General features: G+C 42.6%; 1 protein-coding gene across 7 annotated transcripts in view; it reads right to left on the bottom strand.

Annotated features, from left to right (window-relative positions):
- The window catches only part of OBSCN (obscurin, cytoskeletal calmodulin and titin-interacting RhoGEF), a 236,693-nt gene that overhangs the window by 9,695 nt on the left and 214,746 nt on the right, over nucleotides 1–12,252 (bottom strand). For all 7 annotated transcript variants that reach the window (XM_042477238.1, XM_042477239.1, XM_042477242.1 and 4 more), the window contains 7 exons: nucleotides 7,617–11,226; nucleotides 6,923–7,045; nucleotides 5,602–5,712; nucleotides 4,955–5,122; nucleotides 3,920–4,042; nucleotides 1,468–1,638; nucleotides 410–500 (listed from right to left, as the gene is read on the bottom strand). In XM_042477238.1, the coding sequence (XP_042333172.1) occupies nucleotides 410–500; nucleotides 1,468–1,638; nucleotides 3,920–4,042; nucleotides 4,955–5,122; nucleotides 5,602–5,712; nucleotides 6,923–7,045; nucleotides 7,617–11,226 (4,397 nt within the window). The remainder of the gene's footprint in view (nucleotides 1–409; nucleotides 501–1,467; nucleotides 1,639–3,919; nucleotides 4,043–4,954; nucleotides 5,123–5,601; nucleotides 5,713–6,922; nucleotides 7,046–7,616; nucleotides 11,227–12,252) is intronic.

Raw genomic sequence — 12,252 nt, 5'->3', positions numbered from 1 at the left:
TTACACCATTGAATATAATGGAACTTGAGCATCCACGGATTTTGGTATTCATGAGGGGGTCCTGGAAACAAACTCCAATGGATACTAAGGGCCCACAGTACAGAGGTACTACACAAAACAACAACAACAAAACAGTGCATGCAGGGCATGGATTGTCTTTGAGGACCAGGCAGATAAGTTTTTAGATCAAAAGGCATCCCCACGTTCTAGTATTCCTCAGAAGCTTCTCATACATCAAACGGATCATGCATGCCAAAGATATCATTCCAAGAGCCTGCCAATATTTTAAAATGTGCTGACGACCTTCTAGAGGTGTGCTCAACCTGGAACAAGCTACCAACTTTGGTTCTAAGGAGATGTGAGGTGAGCACTCTTGCAGGCATTTCTCTGTGAAAATCAAACCCTGTACCTTTTAATCTCCGTCTGGAAGGCATATGTCTGGTGGGTTGCCTGAGCTGGAGCCGTCATTTTGCTGTCCTCTGCCTCCTGAGACTGGAATGCTGGGAGGGGAGGGAAAGGGGGAAATGCCAAAGCAGATGAAGTTGAAACTGCTGCACAATGGAGCTACAATCCCAATCGCAACAGATGTTCCATAATATTCCACTTTTTCTCTGTGACCCGCTTGCTATGTTCTGTAGACACAGCAGGTATGGGTGCTGTAAGGAAGGAGAAGGTCCATTCACCTGTGACACTATCTGAATAAAAAAGGATTTGAAGAATTGAAGAAACAATCCTTCCAAAAATAAAAATAAATAACTTATTTATTGATATAAGCATATCAGCTTATATCAATACTATTACCATTACTATCTATGGTATGTCAAAAGCCGAAGTATGTAAAGATGACTTTGGTTTGGAAATGTAGATTGGATGTATTCAACAAATGGGGGGAAATGACAAGGAAGGGAGGTGGAAAGATTTCCTTCTACCTTTTAAAAATCGGCATTATAGAACAACAACACTTTTTTTAAGTAGGAGTGTATGTAAAAATTATAGTTGGAAAAATATTTTAGTATTCATTAAAATTAAAAAGAACAACAACCCTAAAAGGATCATAAAAATGACTCCCACAGCAACTTCTATATTGAATGTGTGCAGTCCAGCTTACTTCCTTGTGAGCCAACACTTTTTTCCTCTTTGTCATGGATCGCTACCGTATTTGTGCTCATTGGCTACACTTGCTTCTTTCTTTCCTGGAAATGTGCTAGGAACCAGCTGCTGATGGTTCATGGACCAACACAAGGGACGTAGCCAAGGGGGGGGGGTTCTTGGGGTCCGGGCCCCCCCTTCCATTAGAAAAATGAATGGTGTGTGCTGCTGCACCACCGCACTCAAGCCCCATTATAATGGTGGCACTTAGTCTGCCCCCCCCTTCCTAAAATCCTAGCTATGTCCCTGCCAATACCGATCCGGGGACCATCACTTTAGCACTGCACTAATTCATTTGGTTCTGAACATGAGGATTACCATCTTGATCTCTTTCACCAATTTTCACTTTGGCCGTTGGGTTGCTATAGGGACCCACACCAGCTTTGGTGACACAAGCGATACGGAAGGAGTACACCAAACCCTCAGGGAGATGTTCCACAGTATAGCAGCAGTCTGAGATGTCACTGGCCAAAGTCTTCCATTCCCCATCTTGGATGACAGAAGAGAAGGCAAAAGATTAATATTTGAACCTGGTGAGTGGTATATCCATATTTTGACCAGATGTATTTTGGGGGTTGTTTTTCAGAAAGGGAGACTTATAAGCACATTCAATATTTTTTTTTCTATTTGTAAGACAATCTACTATACAATCTACTATATGACACTTTAAGGTTTGATGCACACTAAGCAAAGACCCTTTTATTTGGACAGAAAGAGATTTTAAAAGCATAGTATGCAGTGTTGTATTCCTCTCTAGAGATACTTAGGACCTATTGTGTTATGGCCTTATTTTTTAAAAAACTTCATTCCTCTCAGGGAAGTTTTAGCTTTCACTTTCTGCACTGACAGGGAATTGGACTAGAAGAACCTTGGCATATCTTCCAGCTTCCCAATTTCATCATTCCTTGAAGAAAAAAATGCAGGCAGTCAATATTCTCAAGAGGAAACTTTTTAAAAAAGTCTTCATGGAGGACTGAAATAAAGATAATTGTATGAATAGTCTCAAATGTGAGGGAGGGACAGGGTCAAAGGCACTGGGTGATGTCCAGAATTGGCATTTGAGAGACTATACCCAGTGAGATGGCACCACTGCTTCCTGCAATACTCTTGTTTTTCATTGTCCAAATATCACCATTTGTCCAACCTGTCTTGTAGCAACTGAAGTGGAAGCCCCGTTCTCTACTCAATGACACCTACTTGACTAGACATTTTAGGAAATTAGAGGCAGAAGGCATTTTTACTGTGAACTATAGTTAAGATCTAATTTTGTAGAATAAATGTATTCCAGCATAGCTCTGCTGTGGGTGTACTATACCACCCATACAATGGATCTCACTGTTGGACAATGCAGATCACATTGGTGTGCATACTCCTGTTGCACAACTGTCAAGAGGCCTCCAGCCAAAGTGAGCTAGGGGATACACTTACAATATGCCTTAAAAAGCATAACTGCTTATGCAACAATTATGACAGTGGTGCTCTGCTTGTGCAACCATGGTCAGGATATCACCCTTGTATGACAACCTAACAAGTGCAACCACCAGTGTAAGGATGCTGGGTTTTCTTACAACAACTTTCTCCTGGGAGTAATAATGTCTCGGACATATTATTAATATTATTATTATTATTATTATCCCGCCCTTTCCCCAAAACTGAAACTCAGAGTGGCTTACAAGATTATGATAGTACAATTAAAAACATAGAAAAGTGTAACAGTAAAATATAAGATAGTATATATAATGGATAGTAAAAAAAAACATGTAAAATGGGAAAAAAACTCTTTGTATATAATAAGGAAACACAAAAAAGGAGAGAGAGAAAAGAAAAGAAACAGATAAAAATGGTAATGTATATCCAAATGGTAAAGAAATTTGGGCAAAGAAAATTCACAGCAAAGGAAAAGAATAAAGGAAGACAAAAGAATACAGTACTAGAAAGAATAGATAATGAAAAGAAGAAGATGAAATGAAATTGAGAAAGAAGTTGTGTTTTATTGTGCAGGTGATAGAGATAAAATAAAGGTGTCATATATATTAATAGGTAAATAAGCAGGGTGGTGGGTGGTGAGATTGAGGTAATTGTGGAGGATGTTTGGATTAACTGTAATTGTAATGTAAATTCAGAGTTATGAAAGGAGTGAATGAATGCATTAATGGTATGTATAATTTTCTATTGAAATAATTAAAAAGAAACCCTTCTATTTCAAATGCCTGTCCAAACCGGTAGGTCTTAGCCTGCCAGCAGAAGATCAACAAAGAGGGAGCCATTCTGGTCTCCCTGGGAAGGGAGGTCCAGAGTCTAGGGACAGCCACGGAAAAGGCCCTCTTCTCTTGTCTCCCCACCAACTGTGCTGGTGATGGTGGTGGGATGGAAAGAAGGGCCTCTCCTGAAGATCTCAGAGCCTGGGCCGGCTCATACAGGGAGATACGGTCTGCCAAATAGCCTGGACCTAAGCCATATAGGGCTTTATAGGTCATCATCAGCACTTTGAATTGTGCCCGGAAACAAAACGGAAGCCAGTGGAGCTATTTCAAGAGGGGCCTTGTGTCAACTCTATAGCCTGCCCCCCGTTAACAGTCTGGCTGCAACTCTTTGGACCGGCCGAAGTTCCCAAACACTCTTCAAAGGCAGCCTCAGTTTTATAGCAGTAGTCTACTATTATGTCATGACTGTGTGATTAAAGTGGGGCTGGGGGAACTAATGGAAGTCCTCCAGAGGCCCAGGTTTTTTTGGAAGATGTTTGAATGAGATTGATGAAATTCTCTTTTACCATCCTTTTTGCACAGAACAGTGTAAGTCACAGGGGTTTTCAGTTCCACTGGTTTCCATGCCAGCTGCACTCCATCTTCAAGGACTTCAACAATATCAGGAGCTGGAGGATTGGAAGGTGCCTCTGTCAGAAAAGAAGAGAAGATTAATTATGTGACTGGAAAAACAAAGCCCTTCCTAAATTGCATGCTGAGCACCAAAACAGTTGTAAGCATGGCAAGGAAACCAACTTTTCTTATCCCCACCAACTCCACATTCCCAACAATACTGCGGCTACATTTGGCCCCTCAACACCTACACACGTAACTCTTTTCTTCCACAGAGTCACCAAATCTTGAGAATGAGCTTCAGACTTAGATGTGATCTGTCCCATATAGTTTGTCATATATGGCTGCAATTTTTGTTGTTGTTGTCCACTTTTAACAAATAGCTAATTGCAGACACCTGAGACAGATTGGAGGCATGGCATGGCATAGCATCAAACAGAAGCTTACCATTCAGAGCTAATAACAATTAGATGGAGGGAGTGGTTTTATTTGGGATTGCAGGGTAGGATTAAAAGGGATAATGCACCAGGATATCAATTGTATCAGCCCTTCTCCAGCATGGCTCCTATTTATGCTATAAAAATTAAACACCACCCACCATTATGCAAGACTGCACAGCGCCAAGTGGTCTAAATATGTTTCTTCTTCAGTTTAGCAAGTAATAGTTACCACTCAACAAACCATATGTTCCAGATCTTTGCTAATCATTCAAGGTTTTGTAATGACTGGCTTCTATGTGGAACAAATTGCACAAATTGCCTGTATATTTCCTAGAAATGTTATCTCTGCTTCCCCATATTCCCCATACTACTACTTTTCACAAAGTTGCTGGAAGATTGGATCCAACCAGACTAGGAAAACAACAGAGATACCAAGTTAGCTTGCATTCCAAAGTGTAGAAAGACCAAGGAGGAGCAACTCCTGGGGGGGGGGGTGCTATCACTTGAGAGCTTGTGTAATATTTTAGAGGACATAATTCTTGCCTTTACCTGCTTTCCTGATTACACAGGAGGTAGAAACGGTGCCTTGGGAGTTGGTGGCCACACAAGTGTAAGTGCCAAAATCGTCTCTTGTAGCTGCTAATATTGTTAAAAGCTGGTAATGTTTGAGTGTAGATGAGATGAGGATCCGATCTGTGCTGCGAATGGCTGCTCCATCTGGAAAGTGGAAGTGAAAAGTCATACATCAGTGAATCACTCTGCATTTTAATTCCAGGTGGGCTCACTGTAGGAATCTGGCATTGAGCATTATGGCATTAGATATTATTAAGGCAGCCCCTTAATAATAGGGAAGAGGGAAGAGAAGAGAAATGTCCTTCTCTTCTGGGGTGGGTTTAGAAGACACAAAGCTTGTAAAGAAACTGTTGTGAAGTCGAAGGCTTTCACGGCCAGCATCCATAGGTTTTGTGGGTTTTTCAGACTCTAAAGCCCAGCATTCTTGTTCACTGACAGCTTTCTTTGACCTACTATTTCATCTCTGAGTATGGACTTGTGTTAGAAGGTGAGATTTCAGACAAAATGGATAAATAGACAAGGTCTAATCAGTGCAGAAACACCTTATCATTCTGCCTTCACTTTGCCAACGGCCACGCTGTTGCTAAGATATCTTGACTGGCTACGGAAGAAGCTTACATCACCTTTGAACCATTCAATACGAGGAGATGAATGGGCAGATGTCCGGCAGGAGAGCGTTAAAGACTGGCCCAAAGAAATGGTCTGGTCAGTAAGCTCTTCTACAAACGATGGTGCTGAAAAAGAAAGGGAGGAGAAAGAGATTTTCTAAAACATGAAATCATGAGCAGCAGCAAACCAGAAAGCTTTAATACCCAAAATGTGCCAGATCTTACCATTTCTACTGTATATTTTGAAGTGAGCTAATATTGTAACCACTAATATAACTAACCTAATAATGTGACCACTGCAAGAAGAAGCTGGGAGAAGCACACAGCATGGACTCTCCCAGCCAGGATTGGAGCCTGGCAACTATTGCTGCTTCTTTCTAATGGCACCTTTTCTTATGGAATCCTAGAGCTGGAAGACACCCTAAAGGCTATCCAGTCCAACCCACTGCTATGCAGGAAAACACAATCAAAGCAGTCTCAACAGATGCCATTCAGCCTGTGTCTTAAAACCTCCAAAGAAGGGGACTCCAGAACCCTCCAAGGAAGTGTGTTCCAATGCAGAACAGCTATTACTATCAGAAAGTTCTTCCTAATGTTTAGGTGGAATCTCTTCCAGTAGCTTGAATCCATTGCTCCGGGTCCTAGGAGTTTATCACATGGGAGGCTAAGTGGCCAAATCCTGTGCAGAAATGCGACTTGAATCCTGGAAAAATCCTGTAAAAGCAGGATCATTTTCAGATGCACTGGGGGCACTGAGCATTAATCCAACATTAACCCGCAGAAAGTGGACAAAATCAGCCATTTTTTACTTTTGAGAAAATCCTGAAAATAAAAAGCAGCCAATTTTGTCCACTTTCTGCGGGTTAATGTTGAATTAATGCTCAGTGCCCCCAACATCATCTGAAAACAATCCCGCTTTTGCAGGATTTGTCCACTTTCTGTGCATGATGTCCCCCAATGTCGTCTGAAAAAGATCCTGTTTTTGCGGGATTTTCCTGATTTAAATCCTGTTTCTGCATATGGTAAACTCCCTAGTCTCTGGAGAAGCAGAAAACAAACTTGCTCCCTCCTCAATATGACATCCCTTCAAATATTTAAACAGGGCTATCATATCACCTCTTAACCTTCTCTTCTCCAGGCTAAACATACCCAGCTCCCTAAGATGCTCCTCATAGGGCTTGGTGGCTTCCAGATCTTGCACCATTTCGGTCACCCTCCTCTAGACATGCTCCAACTTGTCCCTTGCTCATTTGTTTAAAAGGCTTTAGTTGTACCACTTGTATAGTGTTCAAGCTACACTTCTCTGGGTTGTAGCTTTTTCTATTTCATATGTTACCTTTCTCCTTCATTTTGAGGCTTGGAAGGGTGAATGAAGGGAATGCTGTCCTCTTCTTCACACTCCCAGAAGCCTCTGTCAAGGACACTCTCTCTTGCAGCTCACTCTTCCGCTCTTCAGAGTCTGTTGAAAAGGAGAGAAACCATGACAAAAGACAAGACCTTGAAATGACTTAGAGTAGCTGGGATAAGACAACGGGTGACAGATTTGCTAGATATGCTCTGTCTGCATGTTTAATTTGTTTGCAGCTGCTTTGAGCTCAGTGGACACAACAGCTGTAAAACTGCTAGGACTAACTGGGAACTTTGGGAAAGCAAAAACAGACTGATTATCTCATATTGGGAATTCTGCAATCTGAAATACTCTGGGGCGAAGCAGACTGGCAGCATGTAGCAGCTATGTGTCTATAGAACATTTGTGAGGCTGGGAAGAGATGGGAGGACTGGTGAAATAGTGGGAGGCATGGATTCATACCAAGCACTATGCGGTGTATTTGGATCTTTGTGTGGTAAAGCTAGGTCTATGGGAAGGTATTCCTTCTTTAGATTAGTGACCTTTTATGATAACTACAGCTTCAGATGCCTTTCAGTAACACCTCTCTATCATCCACCATTGCCCATCAGGCCTAGGAAGTGTTAACAAACACATGTTGTAACTTCCTCAATCTATGGGAAATACAGAATAAAACCATTACCTTCCCTGCTTTCTTCATCAGAAGATGATTTTCTTGTCAGCATCCTGGAAAGGTGGGCAACTGATGCTTTCATCTTCTTCTTTAGACTTTGCTCTACCAGTTCCATGGACTGAGACCTGACAAAAGGCTTGAAGCGCCCCACTCTGCTCTGTAGAGAGCTCCTCCTCTTCCCAGATGGATCTTCTGAGAGAACATAAATTTGTTGAGACTCAACAGGTATATCGCTTTCTGATTCAGACCTTTTTCCTATCATGAGTGCTTTGGTTGGTCTTGACATTGTCTCCAGCTCAGGGGTAGGTGCCGTTTGCTCTTCACCTTTGTATGTTTCCCTTATTAGAGTCTCCCCTTGCAAGCTGTCTTCCCTGACACATATTTTTTTCTCCCGATGCAAATAAGCATGTATTCCAGGCTGCAACCTGGCTCTTTCACCCAAAGGGAAACGTCTTTTCCTGGGCAACTTCTCAGGAGATTTCCTGAAGCTGAGGAACTCAAAGGGGTAATACACAATGTCATAGAGCTCATACAGATTGAGGAAGGCAGGCTCTACCTCAGAGATGTCAAATTTGGCTGTTTTGCTGTCAGGACGGGGCATGTCTTCTGAGAGATCCTGAATCTGCACTAAAGCAATTTCATACATCCGGTCATACATCTGGCCACTTCCTTGGCTGCCTGAATAATAGAATCGGTCCCAAAACTCAGAACTAGCAAACTGAGATTCCATGGGTGTGTCTGGACCTCCATAATCCAGGATGTTGCCTTCATATGAGGGTGACATTCGTGCTTTTTTGCTCATGAAAAGGTCTTCTTCTCCAGGATAAATAATATCTACTTCTGAGGGATCTGCCAAGCCAATGCCTCCTTCTCTTTTTCCTCTGCGCACAAGATACTTGGCTAGTGATCTTCCTGGTTGCCCAGGAGAGCCTTGCAAAAACATCTCTCTTGGTGGAGAGATGTTCCTCTTGAATCCCTCTTGCTCTGCCCAAGCAGTCATCTCTTTTGACAAGCAAACCATTTCGTCTACTAAGTTCTCCAGAGCTTCAGCCTCTGTGTCACTGTAAACAAAAGGTTTCTGAGGGATGCCTTCCCTGGTTCTTCTTCCAACTGTGGAAACTGAGGTTTGCTTTAGCCAAATTGAGTCTCTCTCCCCAAGGGTTGAAAATGGTACAGCTTTTGCTTGAGAGAAGCCCGAAAGAGATGCACCAGGGCCTCTTTGGAGAGCTGGCTTTCCCTCACCATGAGCAGGTGGCCTGTGATGAAGGAATTCTTGATTTCCAGCCTCAGAAGGAGAAACCTGTGAAGCCATTAAAGTCTGGGGACTTTTAGCCTTTGGGACAGCAGAAGCAAAATCACCCTGAATCAGAGATTTCTTATGTACCGGTTCCTGTCTGTCACCCACAGAAACTAGAACTGAGCCTGCTTTTGAAATAACTGTGGGTGGTTGTCTCTCCTCTTCCAAGAGAAAAGGTTTCCCCAATTCTGAAACAGAAGGTTCCTGCTGTAGATGTGTCTGAGGTTTCCCTTCATGAATCAACATATGGACACTTTCTCCTTGTTGAGGGAGACTTTTAACTTCGCTGGGAACAGACACAGCTTCTCTATAAATGGGGAGCTTTGTAAAGGAGCTCTTTTGCCTTTCTTCATGGGCCATTGACCCAGGAGAGATCTGTGCTTGGAAAGCAGTTTGAGTAACAGATGGTGCATTTTGGAGGGCACTAGGAGCCATTCCGCTGTAAACAGGAGGCTGTTGCTGTAAAACTGGTTGGCTTTCTCCCCCAGATATACAAGAGGGCACAGTCTCTATACAAACAGGACTTTCACCTTTTATATCAGGCGGTTTCATCTTACCAGGCATGGCAGGTGCTTGGTATAAAAACTTCTGGCTTTTGCTGTCTGAGATGGAAATTGGGACAGCTTTTGCTTGAGAAATAAATTGGCCTTTCCCTTCTATTGCAGCTGATTTTGCAACATCTGAAGGCTTTTGAAGGAGAATCTTGTCTTTTCCTCCAGGGACTGATGCAGCAGATACGTCTGCTTGTGAAACAGGAATACCAGTACTTTTACTTTTCAGGGCCACAGATACCATTTCGGTGCTAACTGAAGGCTTCTGGTGTAACAGTGAATGGCCTTCGCCCACTGACACAGGCTGTAGGATCCCTGGGCTCTTGCCCTTGGCCACAGCAACTTGTTGGATCTCACCTTGAGTGGAAGGAACCCCACTTTGATATGTTCCCTGAATACCAACAGGCTTCAAAGGAGCAGAGCTTTCACTCTGGAGAGCTCTAGTTCCTTCTTCACTTTGGGAAGCTGTTAGTTTTGTCTCAGGAGGAAGACATTTCCCCTTCTCACTGCCATGGGGAACCACTGGAGCTGTCACTGATGTTCTCTCCTTGCCTTCATCCTTCTGGACTAGCCCTGAGGTTATATCCGCTTGCTGATCAGTTAGGATTAGACCTTCCCCTCCTAAAACAGGTGTTCCCACCTGAGCGGGAAGAGACATCTTTGTTTCCTGAAGTAAGCCCTCTTGTTTTCCAGGGGGCTGTGTTGCAACCAAAGCTTTCTTTTGCTGTTGTGCAACCTCAGCTGAGCTCTGCTGAACACCAAGCTGTGGCTGCTTCTTGGGATAATCTGGTTTAGCTTTCTTTGTGCCTTCTCCTGCAGATGTCTTCTCAAAGCCATCTTCTCTGCCAGAGTCAGAAACATGACTCTGATGAGTGATCTTCACAGGACTGCCCTGGGGAACTTGGTCACTTTCTTCTTCCTCAATGTAGTGCTCCTCAGCAAAGCTTGCCGCTCTTATCTTGTAATCATCCAGAGAACGACTTCTGCTGGTCACTTGGAAGGTAATTGGGGGTGATTTCTGGGCAGTATCAAAAGAAGCCGATTTGATCATCAGAGGTCCCCCTTCCCTGGACCTTTCCATTTCTTCGTCACCAGATATCCCTTCAACTCCTTCTTCCCCAAATTCAAACTGCTCTAGGAGGGGTTCGCGCAGACCACTTAAAGCTGATTTTGAATATCCTGATTTCCTATATGTTCTCTTTGCTCTTTCTAAATGCTTCCTGTGCTCCTTGCCTGGTGAGGAGGGAACATTTGCAAGACTTTCAGATGGCTGGCTGTAGAAAGTACTTTTTATAACACTGTGCCTAGGGACACATCCAGGGGACCTTCCTGCTTCAGCCCCTTCAATTCTGCCTTCTTCTGGAACTAACAAACCTGCTTTATCTTGTGAAGAGTCAGATAACTCCATACTGGTTTCTCTTGATGCCAAGGGCATTTGTTCTTCACTTTCTTGCCCCTTGACTGGTACCTGTTTACGTCTAGTGGGTGGCAATGAGGTTTCTAAAGGTTTGCCCTCAGCTAAGAAGGGATGATATTCTGGATAATCAGTTCCCTCAAACACAGATAGGTGAAATTCTGGTGTGGGACCAAGCTGTCTTCTCCCCGGGGACACTGCAATTTCATTGTCTGAAGATGACCCGCTTGTGCTAGACGAGCTGCTCTCTTCCACTAAATGTCGGGAAATGCCAAGAGAAGTGGTCTGATGGGTTTTCTCCAGGATGTCTGGGATGGGTCTCATTACCAGGACAGATTTGTAGCTCATAAGGGAACGCTGAACATTGAAAGAAAGTATAAGCAGAAACATAAGTAATGGAGAGAAGAAAACTGTGATTCAAAGCATGCATGGCTTCTCAAACATCCTCTCCTGTGCTTGTTGGAGAACAGAAATTGCAAGCTGTGCAGTTTAGCCCAGATGTCTGCAATAGTGTCCATGATTTTTGCAAGTGAGGAAACTACAATGAATCAATGACCAATAGACAACAAAACCTGATATTTGCAGCCTCAGCCTGGGACCTTTACATATGTTATGGTTTTAGATGTCCACTTACCATGTTTAATTGGTGCTTCTAAAAATATCATATAAAATTGCAAGGTATATACAGTGGGCTCTCCACATTTCCTGGGGTTAGGGGCATGGGACCCCTGTGAAAGTGGGAAAACCACAAATACAAAAATCACTATTTTTCTTACCTGAGGGAAGACCTCCCTAGGAATCTCTAGGTCCTCTAGTACAACTCTATGGTCAACATCCATGGGAAACTGACCATAGAATCACATTGGAGGACCTACAAATGCCTAGAGAAGTTTTGTTGTTGTTGTTAATTTTTTAAATTCAAACAGTCATTTAACAATAATTTACACATAACTCCCTTTTCTTTTAACATTAAAAGGTGAAACATTAAATTTCTTCATATTTTAAACCAGTAATTTCCTACAATCATCTCTCATAAGACTTGTCATAATTTATCAACCTATTTTATTTCTATATTTAACTTTTTCAACATCACAAGATTACTTAGAAACGTAAAAGCAGCTTTACTTCCTTCTGGTTTGCCATAAAACTCTTGTAGTAGTAATGTTTAATCATTCTTGGTCATCGGTACAGCCTTGAGAATTAAAGGTAGAACATACATGGTTATTTTACTAGATAAGATAATATGTAGATAAGAAATGTAGAAAAGAAGATAATGGAGTGACGTAAAAATATTGCAGCAGATTTAGAGAAGTGTTTTGTCTAGGAATCTTTAGGTCCTCCAGTGTGATTCTACGGTCAACTTCTGGCAGAGTTGCACTGGAG

The sequence above is a fragment of the Sceloporus undulatus genome, chromosome 6 (genome assembly GCF_019175285.1).
Source record: "Sceloporus undulatus isolate JIND9_A2432 ecotype Alabama chromosome 6, SceUnd_v1.1, whole genome shotgun sequence".
In the NCBI taxonomy this organism is placed as follows: Eukaryota; Metazoa; Chordata; class Lepidosauria; order Squamata; family Phrynosomatidae; genus Sceloporus; species Sceloporus undulatus.
The sequence above is the reverse complement of the archived record's forward strand: the minus strand, read 5'-3'. Positions and strand labels throughout refer to the sequence as shown.